The sequence below is a fragment of the Solanum lycopersicum genome, chromosome 11, assembly GCF_036512215.1.
Source record: "Solanum lycopersicum chromosome 11, SLM_r2.1".
Classification (NCBI taxonomy): Eukaryota; Viridiplantae; Streptophyta; class Magnoliopsida; order Solanales; family Solanaceae; genus Solanum; species Solanum lycopersicum.
Window position 1 is genome coordinate 17,994,270 of NC_090810.1, and position 23,540 is coordinate 18,017,809.

At 31.1% G+C, this 23,540-nt stretch overlaps 3 protein-coding genes across 5 annotated transcripts; 1 reads left to right on the plus strand and 2 right to left on the minus strand.

Moving 5' to 3' along the window:
- Nucleotides 1-9,969: 9,969 nt before the first annotated feature.
- Nucleotides 9,970-10,675, plus strand: LOC138339288 (uncharacterized). The gene is made up of 2 exons (XM_069290878.1): nt 9,970-10,320; nt 10,427-10,675. The coding sequence occupies exons 1-2, from the start codon at nt 9,970-9,972 to the stop codon at nt 10,673-10,675; spliced, it is 600 nt and encodes a 199-aa protein (XP_069146979.1).
- An 849-nt stretch (nt 10,676-11,524) lies between these two features.
- Nucleotides 11,525-18,528, minus strand: LOC138339634 (uncharacterized). The gene is made up of 10 exons (XM_069291480.1): nt 17,673-18,528; nt 15,509-17,592; nt 14,943-15,410; nt 14,782-14,853; nt 14,624-14,701; nt 14,380-14,457; nt 14,136-14,183; nt 13,322-14,060; nt 11,922-13,216; nt 11,525-11,840 (listed from the first exon to the last, which is right to left on the minus strand). Exons 4-8 carry the CDS (start codon nt 14,794-14,796, stop codon nt 13,797-13,799), a joined length of 483 nt encoding a protein of 160 aa, XP_069147581.1. The 5' UTR covers nt 14,797-14,853; nt 14,943-15,410; nt 15,509-17,592; nt 17,673-18,528; the 3' UTR covers nt 11,525-11,840; nt 11,922-13,216; nt 13,322-13,796.
- Nucleotides 18,529-19,100: 572 nt separating this feature from the next.
- On the minus strand, nt 19,101-22,788 carry LOC109118969 (uncharacterized). Of its 3 annotated transcripts, none has more exons than XM_069291337.1 (5): nt 22,551-22,780; nt 21,984-22,045; nt 20,948-21,018; nt 19,871-19,933; nt 19,101-19,312 (listed from the first exon to the last, which is right to left on the minus strand). In XM_069291337.1, exons 1-5 carry the CDS (start codon nt 22,574-22,576, stop codon nt 19,271-19,273), a joined length of 264 nt encoding a protein of 87 aa, XP_069147438.1. In that variant the 5' UTR covers nt 22,577-22,780; the 3' UTR covers nt 19,101-19,270. The 3 variants fall into 3 exon arrangements, with proteins under 3 accessions (XP_069147438.1, XP_069147439.1, XP_069147437.1); XM_069291338.1 differs by lacking the exon at nt 19,101-19,312 and adding an exon at nt 19,324-19,785 and having other exon boundaries at nt 22,551-22,788; XM_069291336.1 differs by lacking the exon at nt 19,101-19,312 and having other exon boundaries at nt 19,324-19,933; nt 22,551-22,787.
- Nucleotides 22,789-23,540: the final 752 nt, after the last annotated feature.

The following is a 23,540-nucleotide window of genomic DNA, read 5'->3' on the forward strand; positions in this document are numbered from 1 at the left end:
CTGCCTCTTCCATATCTTCCACGATGTTTGCTAGAATTTTTGTTTTACCTTTGTCTTTGTCCTTTCTTGGAGCACAACACTAAGAAGTCTTATGACCATCCTTACCACAAGTGTAACAGTTGCTCTTGAATTTCTTCTTGTCTTGTTTGACTTATGTTTATTGGACTTCTTGCCTTTGATAGGAGCTTCTTCAACAATATTAACTCCAATTATTTTTAAACTTTTACGGGACTTATTTCTGGTGTTGTTGTTATCTTCTTTAATCGTGGGCCGAATCACAAGACCTTTAATCTTCATTATGTGATGCTTGTGCTTTAGATAATTCTTGATGTCGTTCCACGAAGGAGGTAACTTCTCCAACATTTATCTCTGACATTTTATAGTCTAAAAACTTTGCGACCAAAGATTTGTTTATGCATGCATTTTCTGTCTTATATTTCTTCTCATGTGCTTCCCACAATTATTTTGAAGTTTTCATTGCACTATAGACATTGTTGACACCCAAATTTTGACCCGCGTCGGTATAAATTAATTATCCAGCTTCCTAAATTTTCCAAATATTTTAAATTAATTAGTATTATAAATATTACGAATATAATATAATACACGAGTTTTTTGTTGCTTCGAATACGTTTTAACATAACGTTCGATAATATATTTTTTGACATAATTATGTATATAAGTAGTATATCTTATGATTATTCAAAAGCCATCAAAAATAAACATTTAAATATTTTATTAAACTAGTTTAATTTAAATTATAATTATACTTTTGAATCACTTTTTACGATTTTTATAATTTATTTTACAAAAAAAAAAAAGAAACTCGTTGGTCAATTAATACAAGTTCGTTTATTTAAGGCTTAACAAATTTTCTCATGTACTTAATCCAATTCTTTTTCCCTTTAAACACATCAAAAGCTATTTTTGGGCCTCTTCCCTTTTGTTCCTTTCAGCCGAAGCTTACTCCCTATTCCTAGCCGGCCCAAACCTTCTTCCTCCTCTCCCACTCCCTAATTCCAGGCCCAAGAACCCATCAATTCCCAGGCGACCCAACACTTTGGCCCAACACCCATCCCATTTCTATCACTATACCCAGCCCACATCTCTCTAAACCCAACCCAATTCTATTCTAAACCCGCCCCAATTTCCTTTTGACCCGACCCGACCCATCTGTTATTACCCCCTTCTTCCCCACAATTCCCACAAATAGACGGGAACAAAAAGAAAATTCCCAGAAAATAGACGCTACCCCTCCCTCCTCTCGTTTCTCCCCCGCGCGCGTGATGAAAGTTCGGTACGCATCTCGCGCAGAGACGCGCTAGACGATGAAGAAACGCCTTTTTCTGCTCTATACAGTCTCGCCAGCTGCGTACTCCAGCGAAATCATCCTTGCTCGCTTGGAGATGAGGACACGTCGCATTGCAAGGACAACCATTCCATCTCGACCGTCCTTCCCTCCTTTTCGTTTCCGGAATGGGGCAGACTTGCGGAAAAAGGGTGTCGCTCCGTTAAGGGAAAGGAATTAAAAATTTGAATTCGAAATGGGCCTCAAATCGTCCCTCCAGCCCTCTCCCTCGAAACCCTAGTTGCTCTTCCTATTTAAACTCTGTTTTGCTTCAGAATTTGGGGGTTAGCAATTTTGGGGTTGGAATTTTTTTGGAAGAAAGTTTTCACGGGGAGAGTTTGAGAATTGAGTTTAAGACTAATGGCCTTTCTATTCGTCTGGTTTTTTTTTTTTTGGTAAGAATTGAAAGAAGCACAGAAGGGAAGTTTTGAGGATAATTGAGAGTTTCTCACAGCGGTTCGAACAAGAAGAAACAATTTCGTCGAGAGTCGGTGTGACGTTCTAGTTCAAACGTGCGAAGCGGAGGTGTGGTTTCTAGTTGGTTGAAGCATCGCTGTTGTGCTCATATCGTCCCAGTGTTGCTGCCCCGGAAAAGGTATCGTCCATCTCTTTCCAACTTCCTTCATCTACGTGCGTCGATGCGCTGTTTCTTAGCTGTGATTGTTAATGTTTCCTGGTGATATTTTGAATCGTTATATGTGTTGCTGTTCATATTGTTGTTCTTTCGTTTTGTTTTGTGTCAAGCTGTTTGAGATACACGAGTGTGAATGTACAGTCAGTTTGGCTCTTCTCTACAGTTTGTTTATGTTGCTGGCTGCTCTGTTCTGCCATTTAGAACTCCTATTTGTGGTGGCCCAATCTCGCAACTTGAACGAGATTGTTGAATTATATAATGGCAAAAGTTTCAGGTTGCGAGTTCTAATCCCATGAGTTTTGCTTTAATTCTATTTGGTCACTATTTATTTACAATGCGTGAAATAGGTGATAAGTTTCTGTATGAAATTTCTGTTTATATATCTTAAGTTACTGGTGGATCTATTTGATTAAAAGAGGAGCATTTCTTATGTTTTAAAAGATCAATTTTTGTCTCTCTATATGAAGTTGTAATCAACGTCCTTGATATGCTACAATACCCTGATCCAACTGCATCATTCCCTCCCTTCCTTTGATTAGTTGAAATCCATTTGGCTTAATTTTTAGTTACTTATCTATGCCTAGTTCTCTGGAAATTGTACTTGTGATCAAAATAGTTATTAAGATAGAAGCATATATAGCCGATTCATTTGTTTTATCGTTTGGACAGGAATATTGGTTAGATATCACATGTGATCTAGTCCCCCATACCAGTAGCTTCATGTCAAAAATTAGTCCTTTATTTCATAATATGTGGTTTTAGTTTGAGGTAATTCTAGTGAAGTGTTAAATATTTCTCTGTTTAATACTTCTTATTTAAGGTTGGTTTTCCTTTGCTAACATAGTTTTGTCTTTCTTTTTCTTTGCGATAAAATCTGTCCGGGTTCTAACATGAACTCCTATATCCTGCTAGCTTCAATTGTGTTATGATGTTTATCATTTTCATCCCAAGTAATGTTGTGTTGTTTTCTTTTGTTATAGTGTTCAAATGATCAGTTTGCCATGTGTATGTCATTTTCTTCAATAAGTCCAAAGGGAATAAGTTCCTGCTTTGGTATATATATTAAATAGCATGCTTATTTTAATGATGTTTATCAGTTGTGGTCTTGTTGCCTGATTCTCTCCTTGTTTAACTTGAATGAAATTATGTTCAAATCCATGTTACTTTAGTCACATGTTGCTTACATTGCTTTTGTTTTGTTTTGTATGAACTTGCCCCTTCCGAGTCCATGTGGGATCTCTCTCTTGCATCCTAAAGAGAGTCGTAAAGACTCACGTTTTCCTGTCATCGAGTAAAGCCAAGGACAATGCAAAAATGATCGAAGATCGAAGCAATCAAAGAAGGCGAAATTGGATTTTTATTTACTTTCTTGTACTTTGTTTGTAAAGGGCATAAGTCCTTGTGGTTTTATTTTTCTTGTAATTATATTTGTATGTTTAAATTAGGACAGGTACAAAATGGGTCGAAAACTCAAAAGCAGGTGGGTCCAAAATTCGGTCAAGGCGAACAGAACCCGAATTTGGACCCAAAAATATATCTCTCTCTCTCTATCTTGTTTTACTACTTGTTTATGTTTTTTTTGTTTTGAATGTCGTTAACTTAGGGTTAAAATAACTCCAAACCCCCTTCGAAACGCCTATCTGTTCTATCAAAAATTAAAAAAAAAATGAAAATCAAATCTTAAAAATCTCAAAACTCGTGAAGTTTGTTTAAACAAAAACATTAAGAAATTCAACTTCGAAACAGATTGGCAAATTGCAAGATAAACAACAAAGTATTCTAAAAAAATTAAAATTCGCCTAAGTAAGTTTCTAATAAGTTCAATAACAAAAGATTGCAAAAGTTAAAATAAAAATAGTCAAATTGTTAATCGCCAGAAAACCGTATTAAACGGAGCGTCATAGGTGCCTTCAACACCTTGCTAAGACGGTAATATGAATCCCGAACCCCTAAAATGTTTTCAAAAATGATTTTTCCTGTTTAAGTTGTTTTGGAAACGAGTTTTCTTAATTTTTCTTACAAATTAAGTGGCGACTTCTAAAAGTCGAAAATACCTTTAAAATAAAACAAACTCTTTTGAAATTATTTTTCGATAAAACAGACATTATATAAGTTATCCTCTAAAACACTCATAATGTAGCCCTGACATAAGAAAACAACACATTTCCATACTTCAATAATCATAAATTTTTCTTTGTCTGGAATTTCAACAACATGCACCAAAGTTTCTTCACTGGTAAATTATTGCAGAGCAATAGTGGTAAGCCAGAAAAATATCCGTTCCTGTCATGCTTTGAAATTCATACGTGAAAACTTTCCTGATTTCTCTGCTAGTGGTACAAAAGTCTGGGTTGGTGCGACAATTGCCAGTGTAACATCATTGTTTCGCATTTCTGATAAACAAAAAATGATATTTACTTAGTAAGCAATAGCTTTTAACTGCAGACATAATAGGAGTATTAAACTATGAAGGTTTTTGTCTCCATCAAAAACACAGACCAAATGTAAAATACTAATTTTCTTAAGATTGTTGCACAATCTGTGTTTTAAATATAATTATTGATTTAATAATACTTTGCAGAAACACAAAGTTACCAAAGTTTAGTGAATGAGTAAGAACATAAGAACATAAATGAATTCACAATAACTAAAATTTATAAAATATACCAGAATTTGGAAAAGACATAATGGAAAGAGATCAATCCCACTGAATGCACAATATCCCCTTAAGGAAATTATCCCCTCTTGGAATATGTCCTCCAGGAATAGAATGATCTTTATCACTAGTATTGAAACCCAAAATATTTTGGGTTAGGGAAACTCTCAATGACAGTAAAATTCATGAAGAAACTTTGTGCAGAACAAGAAAAAGAAGAAGATCAGAAAAATTTGTAAGAAAATAGGCTAAAGAATCAATGGTATTTATAACCAAGATGGAATGGTTCTAAAAGATTGAAACCTTCCATAATCATTACGACCATTCTTCAAATTTTCCAACCTTTCAAACAGTCATGGCTATTCCTAAAAGTTGCAACCTTTTTAGGAAATTCAAATATAATGGAAAAGTGTAAATAAAACGGGTTGCTCGCGGATTTGAGTCAGTTCGCAATGTTTTGGTTAAATAACTAACAAAAAAATTGTCTAAAACCCCCCAAACCTATACTCGAAAACCCAAATACACACTCCAAATTCACGGGTGTCCTATTACCCATCTTAACTTTATATTTTCTATTTTCTACACACCTAAGTGCTGACCTCAATACATAAACTAAACAATTCATGTGGCGTGATTCCACACTCTGGGTCTCCCGCCTTGGAACTCCCATTTCTTGGTTATTCCCATTTCCCTCCTAAAATGTAAAAGAACAAAAAAAACCCTTCTTTCTTATTTTCATATCTTCTTCCTTTTTGGTGATCATCAAACGATTTTGACATTATCAAATAATTTTTGCTATGTATTGTCAACTTCATTTTGTAGTTTATCAACAATTAATTTTTCCATCATTGAAAGGTTAGTTTTGTATTCCTGAATTTTCAGTTTGTGTTTCATCCCCTAGGGTTTTTGTCTATTCATGAAATTAGGAGAAACGTTGTATGAAATCATACGTGTGCCTTACAATTATAGTGTTAGGCGTTCATTTATACAATATTATACCATATTTTTCTTGAAATTCTATTTTCCCTTTCTCGTCTAAGTCCCATAATTTTCTAATCTATTCGTGTTAGTATTGTGTTTCTCCAGTTTTGTATTTATGTTCTTCTTAGTATTGTATTCCTATAGAAGCTTTTAGTTTTCTATTGTGTTGTATTTGTGCTAATAGATCATGTTCATAGATAAGCTACGTTGATATACCGTGGTTTCACGATATTTTTAATGCTCTTTCCTTAAGTTTAGTGTGTTTCCAAAAGTTTTTTTGCATTGATTTTTATATAAGTTTCTCTTTATTTGTAGAAAATCTGTCTAAAGATGAACACGGATGTTTTTGAGCAAGAAATGCAAAAATGTTACCACCTACGGAGCTTGTGACGGTCCGTTGAGCTTGTGACGGTCCGTAGGTGGCATCGTAGTGAAGCTGCTGAAAGAAGATAAAGAAGTCTGACCTAAGTGTAGGATTACGAAGTTCATGACGGACCATCATAGCAACGACGGTCCGTCCTGCTGGTTCGTCGTGATGATCAGAGAAGTAGTCCCAGTACCCAAATTCCAAGAAGTTTAAGTGTTATGGAATGGATACCCTCAAGTGGACCGTCGTGCCTTTGACGGTCCTTCATACCTATTCGTCGAGGGTAGTGAAGAAATCAGCAGAAGGATTGGTAAAGTATAGGATGATGGAGGCCATGACAGCCCGTCGTGACCACGACGGCCCGTCACAAGATCCGTCGACTCGGACGCATTTTGACAGTTTTCAGCAATTAGAGTCCCTCTTTTATTAGGTTTTTGTTTTTTATAAATACTTGGAAAAACCTCGTTTTGGGGGTTAGACTCATTGGTTGTTAGACTCCCTTAGATTAGACTCTCAGTTGTTAGACACTTTTATGTTAGATTCTTTGTTAAAAGATTTTTTTGGATATTAGACTTTGGATCGTTAAACTTTTCTTTGGAGTTGATTGTTGGTGATTTTGTCGATTAATCAAGTAAATTTCTGGATTTTATTCTTTCTCATTGAAGTAAGTGCATGAATTCTTATATTACATATATGAATATTGTGATTATGACTATGGGTAAGTAAACTCCATAACTAGGGTTGTGAGAACCATGAGTTAATAATGAGGTAAAATCTAACTAAAATAAGAATTCTAAAATAGTGTCTTGAATGTATTGATAATTCTTTTTTTTACTTTTCAACGGATGGCCAATGTTAGAACTCGTCTTAATGCTACTTGGTGGACAAAGGAGGTAGATAATAGGAAAATTATTATCAACATTGATTTAGTGTATACTATCTAATAGGCTAGTATTGATCGGTACGAGGCAATAACTTAGTCAAATATCAAATACAATGCTTAATATGAGGTAAAGTTAAGGGTTAGTATAGCAATACATATAGCCGGACCAATGTGCGGAGTGAAATTTTCTAGATGCCGAACCAAGGAGTTAGAAATACATAACTTATCAGTTTGCATGCAAGATACTAGGAAATAATTGTTACAGTTAGAATTATCAAGTTAGGAACCTGTGGGAAACACTTAAACCCTAGTTACTTTTATTAATTGATTAAACTCCAAGATTTGATTCTGTTAGTTGGTTACTTTAATTTAGTTAGTTATTTTCATTCATTTAGAAATAAAGAACACCCCTTTAACTGTCTTTTGTTTTCTACGGAAATAATTGACTAAATAATAGTAATAATACATTAAAGTTAAGTATGAACTATTTTCCTCGTGGGAACGATCCGAACCTCATTAGTTGGATTCTTTACTTGATACGACCGCTTTACTTCTTATTTGAGAAGTAAGTTTGAGCATATCATAGTGTTTTATTCTGTTCTTTTGCTACCTTGTTTTATTTTGTTCGTCTGTTACTATGTTTTATTCTATTTGTTTTAAGTACTATTCTATTTTTTTGGATTGCCCTCAGGTTTGAGTATGTCTATAATTACTATTCTGTTTTTTTATTGCCTTTAGATAAGAGAAGAGTGGGTTTACTTTGATAACTCTAAGGCGGTACCACAAAAAGGTCTTAGATTTAAGTAGTGGCGAACCTATATATATTGGTGGAAAATTTACAGAATTTCTTGATATTGATGTAGATTAAATATCATAGTTTCAGTTGAAAGACTATATTAGAGAATCGGGATATAGTACAACTTGAACTTGTAGTATTAAAGAACCTACTATTTTCATTTTGCTAGATGTTGATAATGATAAGGATATTTAAACATTATGTGTTCCTTGGGAGATGGGGCTGAAGTAGAGGTATTTGTTAGCACTTGGTTGATGAGGCAATTGTGGGGTCCATGCTAATAGAAAATGATAGTTATGTTGGTATAGGAGAATCTGGTTTAACTTTTAATACAAGGCCTAGTGAAAGTGAAACTTTAACTTTGGGTAGGGGAAGACCATTTAAATAGTGAGGACCATGTTGCTACTTTTTCAACCTCACCTTTTTTCACTAGAACACCTACTTTTGATACTGCTACATCAAATGGTAAAAATAGATGTTCGTACTATTGGACCTGATTTCTCAGAAGAAGAAGTAGAGGGTTCTGCTTATTCAGTTGAGGATTGGGTTGAGTCTGAAGCTGAATTAGTTGGAGATCATGTTGAGGAAGAGTATGAATTACCATTGTAAATTTATTTTTTTGTATTCTTGATACAAATTAATGATAATGTCATTATTTTGGTATTTAGTATTGACTATGTGATTTTTTATACTATAAAGCATATAGGGGGAGCATTTGTTTTATAATAAAGCATTCTCGACATTGAACTGAAGATAATTGCTATGTTGATTAAACAACTTAGGAAATTATGATTAAAGAATATGCATCGTATAAAGATTTAGTTGATGAAGTTGCTAATCAGATTGGGATTGATTAGAGGTATAACAGATTGAAACTTAAGTATAAAATAGAAGGTAGCATTGCACCTTTGGAGATACACAATGATATGGGAATGAGAGTATGTGTCTCATTGAAGAAAGAAGCTCGAGAATTCGCAAAGTACCCCATTTTTGTAACTGTATTTGTGAATGATCGTGATATAAATTGTAGAAATCAGTATGAAGAATATATTGACATGTGTATGATAAACGGAGGAAGTACTACTGATAACCAAGCAATAGTTATTAGTGCACCATTAATCAGTAATGAGTTAAGCAACTCTACTATCTGCAATATGAATCATAAAGAAGTCATTGAGGATCAAGTTTATAAGAATAAACGTACTTTGAAAGCTGTGATGATGAAATATGCCATTGATAATAGATTTCACTGGAAGACAGAAAAATCAAGTTTAGTAAGGTATTTTGTATTTATATAGATTTTATCTTTTGTTGTTATAGTAATTATTCCATATAGTATCATGTATTAATTTATTTTATTTATTTTCTTTTATAATTCGAGCAGTTATACACTTGTTTGTGTATCTGAAAATTGTGGATGGATAATGAAGATTCCAACATCAATCAATGGGAATGTTTAAAATTAGAAAGTATATAGCTGAGCATACATGTTCGTTAAAAGATAAGGTGTATAGTCAGAGACGAGCAACAAGAAGTCTTGTTGGAGGTATAATAAAGCCCAATCTAGTTGATCATAAAAGAAGGTTGACACCGAAAGACATACAAGTTGATGTTAGACTCGAACTTGGTGTAGATGTATCCTATTTTGTGGCATGAAATGCTAGGGAAAAGGCAAAAAATACATTAAGGGGAACACCATCTGATTCATATAGTAAATCACCCAGTTATTATATATATTGGACACCACTTATCCTGGATCGCATATAAGAATGAAGAAGACGGAAGAAAATGAATTTCTATTTGTCTTTATAGCTTTGTTTCCTCTAATAAAAGGTATTGAAAGTTGTAAGTCAATAGTTGTAGTAGACGGAAGCCATCTCAGGGGGGCTTATAATGACACATTTGTGTCTGCAAGCACACTGAATGAAGCAGGTAACTATTAGATATTTATATTTTTATAAAAAATTACGCACAGTAATATATTCATTAAACATGTATTTGTTGTATTTGCCGATATGCATCCTAATGTTTGCATTGTATATATTCAGGAAAATATTGCCCCTAGCATACGGTATTATTAATTCGGAAAATGAAGCATCTTGGACTTGATTTTTTAAACAATTTAGAGAAGCTCATGGTTTAAAGGATAAAATGTGTGTTGTATTCGACAGAAACGAGAGTATTATATAAGCAGTTTTGAGGATATACAATAAACCACATTATGCTTGCACGTTTAATCTATGAAAGAACGTGAAGACACTTTACAAAAAGCCACATGACAGTCTTTCGGAAGTGTTTTATGCAATGGCAAAGGCATACAAACATTTTGAATTTAATGAACTGATGAAAAAAGTAGAACATGTTGATAATAGGGTGAAGAATTATTTGGAATTGGCTGATTATGATAAATGGTCAAGAGTGTATGCAACAGTTGATCGAGACACTGTGATGACATCAAATATAGCTGAATGTATAAATGCATGCCTTGTGGAAGCAAGGGAATTGCCTATATATGATTTTGTTGAGGAAATTAGACAAATATTTGGTCGATGGAATTTCAAAAACGATACATCTACTTCTAATACATTCACGACACTTTGTGGTAAAGCACAAGAAATGCTCGCTGAAAATGAAGAACTTTCACTGCGTGTGACGGTATGTTTATGCTTCCTTAAAAGTGTTTTATTATGCATTTAATTCAGTAAAAATTAAAGATTATAGAATTGGTATGATTTAACTTCCTTTTAGATTTGTGTAATAGGTAGTTGCGACAAGTAATTATGTGCACAGTGTTCGTCATGAAGGGGAAACATTTATTGTTTGTCTTGAAAAGAAAACTTGCACATGTAGGAGATTTCAAGTGAATGAAATACCATGTTCGCACGCTTGGGCTGTTTTAAAGGAGAAATTTCTTGATCCTGAACCGTATTGTTCTGACCTTTACAAGTCAAATACATTACTTGTTACATATGATAATCCAATTAATCCATTACCTAATCGAAAAGATTAGAATGTGCCTACATATGTAGAGAATGAAATAGTTAAGCCTCCAAAGTTCAAAAAACTACCTGGTAGGCCTCCAAGAAAGCTTCGTGATAATACGTACAACGAGCTATATGGAAAGAAGAACAAGAATTGTTGTAGTACATGTGGTCAAAAGGGACATAATAGGCGATCATGCACGAATGGACCACGAACTGAATAGTTAGATATGTTTGATTTTGTTTTGAAAAATAAATTTACATGTGTTTGTACAAATCGTTTATCCTTGTAATTGATGTTTTCATAATGTTCAATGAATAATATTTTATCAAAATATGTTCGTTTGCGCGTATTTACTTGTATACTATTAAAAATATTGTATTTGTAATCTATAACTTAAACATTCTTAAAAAATAAAGTAAACAAAAATTAAACAGAAATAAAATAAAATAAAGTCGTTTGATAGCTCACTCCATATTATTGCCTATCACATTGTATATTAATAAGCTGAGAATTCAATATGTATATGTATATGCAAGAAGACCAAAAAATATGACTTGAGAAACTGTGATTTAATGTTCATAAACAAATATATTTGACACTATATAATACAACTAATGTGACGAAATTTGAAAATAAATTAGATTTTAATACAAACAATACAACTACAAGTAATGTGACGTAATGAATAATGTAATACAACAATTTTACAACGATGAATACAACATACAAAATACAACACATGAAATCAACGAACATAATATATATACATAAAATCAAAATGAAAAGTATGCAGAATAAACTGCTAAACAAAAGTTAATCAAAATGATAAGTATGCAGAATTATCAGCTACGTAAAAGTTAATCAAAATGATAAGTATGCAAAATATAAAGATATATCAAAGTTTATGAAACATAAATTAAGTAGTTTGAAAACACGAAGAAGTATCTTCAACAAACGCACACTACTGTATTTCAATTGGAGCAGACACAACACGAACAGATTTAAGCATGGTATGCCTAGGGGGTGCCTCAGAGTCACTAATGGCTCCGTTGTCTTGCTTTTGCTTAGCATAATTCTAAAGAAGTGCAGCATATCTTGACCTTAAAAACATTATGTCAAATGTACCACTTGGATTTCCTTGACCATAAGACAGCCACTCGGCAAAAGCAAGCATATAGATACCACAATCCCTGAATAAAACATGAGAATACAAAATTAAAATTCAAATACAAATAAAAATGAAATACTGAATTAAAATTAATACAACTTACAAGCTGCCATCAGTCTGTTGAGATATGTTGTCTATGAAAACTATCTATAATAACTCATTCTCTTCTTGAGTAACAGATCTATATAAACCTCTGTTCTTGTAATAATCATACATAGTCAACTTAAGAGGAATGAGTTGAGCAAACTTGGTAACCTCTTTCCTGAATGCTGCATCATGACCTGCCGCTCTGTAAGAATCATAAATGTATACACATTTATCATTAAGAGAGAGTACCGTCAACGCCCAATGAAATTTTTCCTTTACATTTACAGGGATAAATACGTGATCCACCAAATGCCACGGAATGTCAGCATGAACTTTATACCCTCTAATGTAATCACCGATAAAATGCTCTTCATCAGCGCAACAGACATCACTATCTAAATCTTCATACTTCTTTCAAATTGATGAAATTTTGAACGTAAACATACAATCCAAAGTTGTGTATTTATACCTGCTGTCAACATCATACTTGGCTTTCTTTCTCATATAATCGAAGATAACATTGATATGCTAAACAATAAAAAATAAATAATCATTAGATAACAATAAAACAACGAAGAATAACTAAATAACTACAGTTGTTACTTACCGAATCATTCAACAATTGTCCTTTTGAGTACAAATTATAGAACTAATTTTTATTGTCTACAATATCAACACCAAAGTCAAATGGGGCTGGAATGCGTGCTTTACCCTTCTTGTATCGGTCTAAACAAATACACAAAAAATAAAAGGTATGCAATTTGCTTAAATTTCATATTGATTACATAGAAACATAGAAATTTATATAGGTATCTAATGTATTTGTGAAAATATGCACCAGAATTTAGAGTAACATACATAGCAACAAATAAAGATCTGGATTGTTATTACAATACAGAATTTTAAAAATATTAACAAACAATATATGAATTGTTTCAATTAATTTATAATACAACGTACATTAGCATTCAATAAGTTGATTAATTGAAAATACACTAACATGTTTAGAATACAGTAAAAAAAACGATTCATATTAATAACTGATTATGCAAAATAACCTCAAAATAATAATCATGAATACTAAAAAAAAATATCATATACTAAAGAAATGGAGAATACATAATACAGCATACACTTTTTTTATATTATTATGCATCTTAAATACTTACTTATTCTCATGTTTTGCAAGAAGACCTTCGCGAATCCATGACTGGTGTGCATCCCACATAATGATATCACGATTGTCAGAAATAAGATCAAAGATGAACGGGTGTTTCAGTTCAAAAATAATTGGCTGCACCGATGAAGTACCTGATGTAAATATTAAACTAAAAAATAACATACCATATACAAAAATTAGAATAAATATATATAAATCAGATTTAAAATACATTAAAATTTGTTATGTCTTTATACCTGCAGATGAGTCGAACAATGTCAGATATGGGGATGTATTGAAAGGGCCTGGACGTCTAATCCTATGCGCAGGTAATGGTGTGTGAACATGACTTATTTTGTTCTGAATCTCCATGCTAGCCTGTTTTTGCATATTTGAGTTGTCATTGCTTGTGGTTTGAATGTGCATGATAATGCTCTGTTCTGCATTAATGGTATTGTCAGTAACACAAATACTTTTTATGTCACTGAGACGTGGCATTAGAGAATCATCCAACTCAAACTGTGATTGTTGTGACCCTTCCATGGGAACAATAGATTGAATAGGGGTAGGAAATATGAATTGATCCTCTTCATCATTGTCATCTTGATCTGTAAAATCATGTTGTCTTTCAAAAACAAACGGCCTTATTTTTTTGGGTTTGCTAAATACAAATGATGGTTGAGGTATTTGTAGTTAATAAAAAGCAAATTATACTAATAACAACAAAAGTAATTAGTTTAGATAAGTAGAAAACCATACACTTGGGATTATTGATTTAGACGAACTAAAACCAGCATCTACACTGATCAAATTACGCACAGGAGAATTGTCACAATGAACCTTTAAAAATATAAAAATGTTAATTATAAACAATAATAAAAATATTCCCAACTGCACTATATAAATATGTAGAGTTAACCAACATACTTGTTTATCAGCACCCCCAACAATATCGGGTTTGTCTCTCACATTTGAATTTTCAAAAATTGAATGATCCTTGAAAAAGAGGATATTAAATAAAAAAAAATATCGATAAACCACATAAAAATACAAAATTTATAATGAACATACTTGCAAAAATTTCTTGTTGTCATCATTTGAGCTTTCATCACACTCCATCTTCTCATCATCAAAAAGTTCATTCAATCCATGTAGATATTTGATACAAAAGTAGTCAACATATATATAAAAAATATTTATAATGAAATACAGTATTAACGACATATAAAATACAAATCAATATTAAACATAAACGTAGTAAGAAAAACAGAATACAAAAATAATAATCTTTATTTTCAAAATAAGATGTCTCTACCTGATTTTGATTTTCTGATAAAACATGACTTGTAAAATGTTGTCGTCCTTGAGCAGCATTGTGATTGTTTATGTTGTTCTGAAAATATATTGGATTTAAAAAAATCAACATATATTTAATCACTATGGATAAAGAAATAAAGTACTAACAAATATAGAAAAAAACTAACGTTAGACATAAATATATTACAACATACAGAATACAAATAGAATAAATTATTATTTTCAAAATGAGTTGTGTCTACCTGATTTTGATTTTCTGATAAAATTGGACTTGTAAAAGGTTGTGATCCTTGACCAGCAATGTCATTATTTTTTTTGTCCTGAAAATATTAAATTACAACATAGAATTCAAAAAGAATAAAAATAATTTTAAACATAACAATTGAGCATATTGTTTCACCTTCAAAGTAGACATAATGATATTAAAATTCTCATTTATCAACTTTCGTATGTCTTTGAACTCTTCTCTAACCTGAAACAGTTACGATATGAGTAAATTTTACAGATTGCAATAATTTGAATAAATATATTAAAAAAAACATAAGTATAAACAGTATATACCTCCTTTCGTAACTCAGAGAGTTATTTCCTCATTAATTGTTCATGAGACACACTTACAGATGGTATTTGAGAATCCTTTGTTCGCACATAAGTGGGAGTGGTTGTCTTCTTAGAACAATTTTTGTTTCTTCCGCACAACTTTTTTAATCACAGCTTTTTTCACATTCCGTTTCGCTATTGGATCGATCTGTTCATTCCTTTCCATTTGATCTGTGATATTTGAGTCCTTTTTTCGTACCCTTTTAGCAGGTGATACTGATTGCCCCTTTTTTCTTTTACCTGTAACCTTCATTGAAGGTGGAGGTGGGTTGACAAAATCATCATCTGAATTCTGTCTAGAAAGTGCTTGTTCATCAATATCACGATGTGGCTCTGTTTGAACACCTTCAGTTGATTTTTCTACACCTTCAGGAGGCAGTGTAGAACAACAATTTCCATCAGAGAATGGACAACATTCTTCCATTTAATCTGAAAACGATAGTAAAACAAAATAATTAACATAATAAAAGATATACATCAAATTAATAAAATTACGAGGGTACAATTTCTTGAATTATATCTATTACCATCATTGAATGTGTCCTTCATCAACATTTCGAATCGGGGTTTTGCTCCTACTGTTTGCTAGTTTAGAATAAAGGGGATACGATCACTGATTTTCAGTGCAAAATTCGTCTGACGCTTACCCATGCACTCGTATATCCATATTTGAAGGACAACAGGCATACCGCATATTCTATAATATTGATCATCTGTAGTCAAAACCTTGTTGATACTCTGTAGCAACCACTAAAATGCTTTTCTGCCCCAAGGATAATGCATATACTGATAACGTTCAACCAAATCAAAGTGAATTCTAGGAATTCGCAATGATCTCTTCTCGCCAGAATACACAAACATATGAATGAAATATAATATTGCAAACTTAATTGCATCATCATCATTGTCAATCCAAACTTTACCATTGAACCTATCGAACAAATCAAATCTATGTATGATCTCATTACCACAATGTACTGAACAATAAGTCGGTTAGGTTCTTCTGTGTTAAACTTGAAATTCTCTACAAAACCAACACAGTTTAATCCAGTAATAGATCCATTTACTTAGATTAAAAGAGACTTATTACTACTAGCTTCTACTTCTAGTGATATACAGCACATGTGAATTTGACCTTGCTCAACACATTCTCTGATTTTCATATACTGATCAAAACACGTACTCTCACAAAAATGTTTATACTGCTCCGGTGTAAGCTTGTCAGTCAACTTGGATTTAATGTCATGATTTACTATAAAGTGAATGTGGGGTGCATTTTTTGGTAGCTTTTTGCAAGCATAAGAAGTCCCCTGGCATATTGAATTCAAAAAAATAAAATAATACTAAAATAATACAACGAAAAAAATGATAATAAATAAAAAATCAACACAGTTACAACAACATACAAAAAAAACACATATCGTTACAAATATGTGGTACATTGACATAACTAACACAAAAAAATAGAACACAAAATAAATTTATGGATATGTACTAATATAATACAGAATACAATATACAATTCCAAATCTATGGTACAATAAAACTATGAACTACAAAAATACATACTTGACAAAAACATCAACAAAATTCAATATACATTTCCAAATATATGAATACAAAAAACATAAAACTCTAAAACACAAAAATAAATAATATCAACAATATAATAAAAATTCCATATACACTTACAAATCTATTCAATAATAGTAAATACACAATCAAACTTATAAAATGTGTTACATTGACAAAAAGAAACAGAACACAAAATACAATAAATATATTAAATCTAAAATGAATTTATGGACATAGACTGACATAATACAGAATACAATATACAATTTCAGATATATGGATACAAAAATACGAAATAAAAAAATACATACTTGACTAAAACATCAACAAAATTCAATATACACTTCCAAATATATGAATACAAAAACCATTAATACTATAAAACATAATAATAAATAATAACTACAACATAATAAAAATTCCATATACACTTACAAATCTATTCGATAATAGTAAATACACAATCAAAATTATAAAATTCGTTACATTGACAAAAAAACAGAACACAAAATACAATAAACATATTAAATACAAAAATACATGATAACTATAACAGTGAATACAAAAAACATTAGAACTATGAAAAAATACAAAAAATAATAATAACTTTAACAAGATGAAAATTCCAAATATACTTACAAATGTATACAATAATAGTAAATAGACAATCAAACTTATAAAGTGTATTACATTGACAACTAACACAAAAAAAATAAAGAACAGAATACAAAATACAATATATATATATGACATTTAAAAAATTTCCCAATTCAAAAATATATAGAAACTATAACAGACTAAACATTCCATATACACTTCCAAACTCATTGTAACATGTATTTTTGTGAATCTTAAAAATTACTAAACAAATTAAACTAAACATGCAATACACAGCATATACCAAAAAAAATTACCTCTTCTCCAAAAAATTGGTCTTCTTCAACTTCATGGTTATGAATTTCTGTGGGATTTTGCACCTCGACAGGTTCAGTCATTTTTTCCCCTCGTATAACCTCCTTAGACTTAGAAGCTAAACCTACATTGTTGTTTATTTCTTGAGTGAAAAAAAATTAAACGATAAAAATTCGGAAGAACTTTAATTTTTTTGTACGATACCTTTAGTAACTCTCTTGAAGGCATCCATTGAAGAGAGAATTTTGTATTATGAAACCCTAAAAAATGATTTAACAACAACAACAAAACAAAAAAATTAAAAAAAAAACACTAAAATCAGTAAGTAAATCAATAAGGAATATGAAGAACATAATATCCAACTCAATGTGAATCTCCAAATCAAACCTTCAAATGAAGTTACTTGAAAATGATATAAAATAGGAAAATTTGAGAATATGTGAATAAATTAATTTTGAACAAGGTTAGAGCGAGAAATTTAAATTCAAGCGTAAATCTGAAAAGTTGAGGATATGTGAAGAAATTGATTTTGAAGAAGGTGTGCCTATTGAAGAAGGTCAGAGAGAGAACGTGAAATTCCAAACAAAAATCAGGGAAGATGATGAGTTGAATATTAACAAAGATAATAGGAAAATTCGGGAATCTATGAAGAATTAATATTGGAAAATGTTAGAGAGAGTGAAAATCTTTTATTAAGAAAAGTGAAAATAAATCTTGGAAGTTGTGGAATTGCCTATTGAAGAGGGTTAGAGAGAGAAAGTGAAAATCCAACCGAAATTCGGGGAAGAGAGTGTTAGAGAGAGAACGTGAAAATCCAAACGAAAATCGGAGAAGATGATGAGTTTAATATTAACAAAGATAATAGAAAAATTCGGGAATCTATGCAGAATTAATTTCGAAAAAGGTTAGAGAAATAGTGAAAATCTTTTATTAAGAAAAGTGAAAATAAATCTTAGAAGTTGTGGAATTGATTAGTAATAAATATATAGATAGAACTTTATAATAATGTTAATAAAAGAGAGAGAAAGTTTAAAATATCATTATTATATATCTTATTACATAAATATAGGAAAATATGTAATTTATGAGAGAGAGAAAAAGAGTGTAAATAATGAGAGAGAAAATATTAATAATATAAGAATAATTATTTATTTTTAAAATAATGACATTTTGACATGTTTACTAATATTATTAAAGTATGAATATTATCACTAAATAAGTTGATTTTTTTGACTAGTTAGCTAAATTTTCCTATAATTTATTTACGTTAGTTTTCTATCAACCAAATAATTGGCCCAAATCCACGGCCCGTTCCTTTATTTTAGTTTTATATTAACCTCAGTTTTCGTTTGTGCTATATTTGCTTAAAATGACGAAAGTTTCTGCTCGCATTTAAGCCTTACTTATTTGTCTTTCTTAGTGCTTTGGTTGTTTAAGACACTATTGTTCTCAGTGATAATTACTGCTATAAGGAACTGTACATTTTTAAGCATCGGGCAGTGAAAGTTATTTCTAAGTTAAGTTTTTCTTGGTCATCCTAAGTTAAGTTGAATTCCTGCTTACTTGGTGTGTATATTGCCTTGCCATTGAAGTACGTGCTTCAATCAAACAATTTTGGAACAGGTTGTGCCATCACATATAAAATCTATCGTTCCATAGATTTCACAATCTCAAAAGAACTGATGTTGTTCTTTAACATACGGAGTGTCTTGATACCCGTTGAACAATATCTATAATAAGACACTGAATCAACTTCAAATCTTAAAGCCATAGCCTGATGCTTTACGGTTACAACATTATTCTTAAAAGTAAAGTCTTGCACTATGAAGCATTGCAAAGAACCCCTGCATATTGAATAAGAAGAAACAATCATAATTCAACTAAAATAATAAAAGTGTATATAGAGAGAGGGACTTACCAACAATTGTGGTGTCATAGGTTTTGTTGTCATTAACAAAACATCTATTACCCGTTATAATCGTAATATCCATCCCTTCTCCAATCAAAAATATATTAGTCTTCTTTTTATCAACTCTAATATATTCCTCATATGTGTCTTTCTTAATTTTTATAAAGAATGGCTTGACACTGGGATCAGGAGCCATAAATATCGCTTCAACAATTGTATTGAAATTTCCAATTCCATGTTTAGATACAATTGCTGTCACGATACAAAAATGGGTGTGATGACACTCGTCTTATCCCACCTAGACAAGTCACCCTAAAACTTAATTATTACAATAAAATGCGAATAATTTACTATAAACTTAAATTATACCCCCAAAACCTGCTTGTCACATTCACAAGCCTGTTACAACTGAATCACAAGAAAATACAAGTCTCATAGAGTAGAACAAGATCATAAACAAGAGTAAGAGGTCTGCTGAGATGACAAAAGCTACCTTACAAATCTCCAAAAAGCCTCGAAAAGAAGGTAATATATCACAAATGTCCGGGCTAGTAACCTACAAAAAAAATAGTAGAAGCAAGGGGTGAGTACCAAACCACACGGTACTCAGCAAGTAAACCTCTAAACACAAGCTAAGGGGATGAAATACGGGTACTCCTACCACCCAATTGAACCTCCACTACTACCACCTACATAAAAATCAGTCCATCCTAACAGCTCACAATTTACATAGCACATAGCTCAACAACAACACTTAGACAAATTACATATCCTCAACAAACAATACTTTTACAAATTACATATCCTCTACAACAACACTTTGAAACATTATATATCCTCAACAACAACACTTTGAAAAATTATATATCCTCAACAACAAAACTTTAACAAATTACATATCCTCAATAAAAAGCTCAGTAATTATCAATCACAAGTTCCACAGAAGGGCATTCACAAGATCAGCAAAACACAATATCAAGTTCAATTATGATAAGTATATTCAATGCAATGGAATGCAATATCAAGTATAATAATGCATGTCTGACCTAGTAATATACAGACGTTGTCTCTCAGTCCGATACCCATGGGGGACATATCTGTCCATGCATCTACCGCGGCACGCCATACGACCCTCGATAATAGTAACCATCACCGCATGTGATACATCCCTTCAAATATAATATCTATCACGGCGTATGATACGTCCTCGAAACGGTACATTCTTTTTTATTTCTCATCTTTCTCAATGCACATAACAATTGTTACAACCATGTATCAAAACAATGCAAATGATATGTTCACAAAAATAATGAGAAGATGACATTTTTCATAACATTGCACGATTCATAACAAAATCAACAATAATTCAGCAAGTCTTTCAAATCATTTTTCATTATCAACACAACACACACAAGCAATTAATCACATTGTCTTTTTAATACCCCTTTTTTCATCATTAGAATAAATAAGTGTGGACAAGTCAACCCATCACCAAGTCTCATTACTCCTTAACATATACCACAAGGAAATACACGCATTCCACTTAACAAGAGTTTAGAAATTGACTTGCCTCAAATAGTCGAACAATCACTCCGGAACTTGAGTCTTCCTCTTTTCGTTGGACTTCCAACTCAAAGCAATCTATTCACATTATTAATCACAATAAGATTTCGAATAACATGTCAACCCTCATATTTTTAAATTTTAAGTCTAGGGTTAAGTTTCCATTCTCCAATACCATAAATCTAAAGATATTCCTATAATAGAAAGCCCTTAATATTTATCTCATCTTAACAAAATTTGAATTATAACTTGATAACTATAAGAAAATTGTGAAATCAAATCAAACCCATAATTATTGTGCATACTTATGGAACACCGTATAAAATATTATTAGACCAAAATCTCAATATTAATTCATTCCGCAATTCTAATTAACTCCTAATTGGCAATTATTGACTTGGACTAGTGCGCTTTTGCAATCAATAATTCTACAGGTGTCGGAAGTTTGAATAGAAAATATCCTTATCATTGATTCAAAAACTTGTGAATATCTTATTTCACAGATAGGCATATAAAGCTTTAATTTTTTTCAAGGAGATCACATTATTCACTATGTGCAATCACAACAACTCCTTAAATATATATATATATATATATATATATATATATATATATATATATAAACTGAAACTATTTATGTCTGCAACAAAAGCAAATTAACACCTTAACCTACTTGTTAAAATCCTACAACTATATTCCATCACCCTCAATTATTAACCAATCATTACTTCTCTAAGTCCAACAATTTCCATCTTCACTTTACTGAAGAATACATCATATTTCCCTCTAATTCGATCTAAAACCATACCAACCGACATTAACATGTCAAATTTAAACTTAATCCAACTTTATTTTATAAAAAAAAAAATGAGTGACATTATATATGAATATACAGACAGTAATAAGATAAATGTATACATGCACAAATCGGGAGGTTTTGGTTATTAGGAGGTCGTCTTCCTCTTTCCAACATTAAAGCAACAATAATAATTATAATTGCACATTAATACTCAATCGCTTTAATATGAATTTGAAAATATTACCTGATTTAAATATATGTTTCCTCTTTATCGATGTAATGTTGCCTCTCTTTCCTTTCGTTGCACTGCATAAAAAAATAAAAAAATAAAAAAAATAAAAAAAAAATAAAATATATATATATATATATATATAATTTTTTTGCTACTTGAGTGACTGCTGCTGCTAACAACAGCAGCTTTCAATCTTTTTTTTTTTTCAATTGGGCGAAGCCCTTTTCTTTTTGTTATTCGTTTTTTTTAAAAAAAAAAAATCTTTTTTCTTAAAAATTCTTTTTATGCTTAGTCTACTTATTTTCCTTTTTATTATTTAATAAAACTTAAATAACTCATAACTTATTTATAAAAATTACTAAAAGTATTAAACATACTAAAATGGATAAAATTCATAAAACAACTAAGAGGATCGTTACAATCGCATTATAAGGAGCTTCCGTTTGGCTTTGAACACATAAAATTATTGTTGTAACGACAAACAACGTCATGATATTTTCTGTATTTAAAAAATTAAAAATTTGATGAGTTAATGGACAAAAATTACAAGTAAAATCTAGCGATATGGAAGAAAAATACCACAAAAAACTATCTATGATGGCCATTGCAAAGATGATGATTAGAAAAGAAGTGAAATTCAGTGAGGAAAAGTTTTTCTTTCTTAATAGTGTAGTATTGACAAAGCTTAACAAAATCTTCCTCCTTTATTGTAGAAAACATATACTTTTTCTTGCATGTTTGTGTTGTAAAATGTCATTTTTAAAAGCTCTTTTTTTGACAACTAAATGTCATCTTCGCTGAATTGAATTTTTCTACCATTTTAACAATTACTTACCTAGGTAATATGTAGTTGTAGTAACATTTTAATTCTTAGCTTCGTTGTGGTATTGTTTTCTTCTTTTTATCTTTTCTTATTTTCTACCATTTGTACAACTATTTACCTAGGTAATATTTAATTGTAGTAACACTTTAATTCTAAACTTAGTTATGGTGTTGCTTCCTTCTTATTACCTTTTCTTATTTTGAGGGAATTAACTTGTGACTTTTGAGACATTTTACTTTGACAAAATACAATTTTGTGCTTTCTTTATTTTATTTTAAAAGATGTTTTAACTTTTGCAATATTCTCCAAAATAAATGATTTTTCAAGATATCAAGAAGATAGTATTTTTTATTTTTTTCTTCAAAGTTAATTTTTACCTAAAATGCAAAAGATATTCTTAAAGAACTAGATGAAGTAGGGAAAATGGGAAGGAATTAGATGTTATAAATGACAATGTTAAAGCGTAAATTAAAGTAATAATCTTTCCTTTTGTTTTGGCCTTCGATGTATTCTCTTGTAATCATTTCGTATTTAAATTTTTATATTTTGAATATCTTGACAAAAAATTTTCTCTCCATCACTGACGAGGACTGCTCGATGCGCCAAAAAGTCATTTAAACATTAGTTAGTTGATCACGGATAAAAAAATCTTTTTAGTACAATTTTGTAAATTTTCTCCTTTCTTAGCCGAGTTGCTTAGATGTTAAGCATCGTATATTGGGTATGTAGCAAGAATTGATGGGAAA

What these genes read in the sequence shown, in the direction of transcription:
- LOC138339288 (XM_069290878.1), top strand. Translation starts at nt 9,970, where the DNA reads ATGGCAAAGGCATACAAACATTTTGAATTTAATGAACTGATGAAAAAA. An exon ending in AACTTTCACTGCGTGTGACG is followed by an intron (nt 10,321 to 10,426) that starts GTATGTTTATGC and finishes TTTGTGTAATAG; the next exon opens with GTAGTTGCGACAAGTAATTA.
- LOC138339634 (XM_069291480.1), bottom strand. An exon ending in TATCAGAAAATCAAAATCAG is followed by an intron (nt 14,458 to 14,623) that starts GTAGACACAACT and finishes ATATATTTTCAG; the next exon opens with AACAACATAAACAATCACAA. An exon ending in TATCAGAAAATCAAAATCAG is followed by an intron (nt 14,184 to 14,379) that starts GTAGAGACATCT and finishes GATGATGAGAAG; the next exon opens with ATGGAGTGTGATGAAAGCTC.
- LOC109118969 (XM_069291336.1), bottom strand. Translation starts at nt 22,576, where the DNA reads ATGGCCATCATAGATAGTTTTTTGTG. An exon ending in ATCATAGATAGTTTTTTGTG is followed by an intron (nt 22,046 to 22,550) that starts GTATTTTTCTTC and finishes TTTTTTATGCAG; the next exon opens with TGCAACGAAAGGAAAGAGAG. An exon ending in GAAACATATATTTAAATCAG is followed by an intron (nt 21,019 to 21,983) that starts GTAATATTTTCA and finishes TAATGTGAATAG; the next exon opens with ATTGCTTTGAGTTGGAAGTC.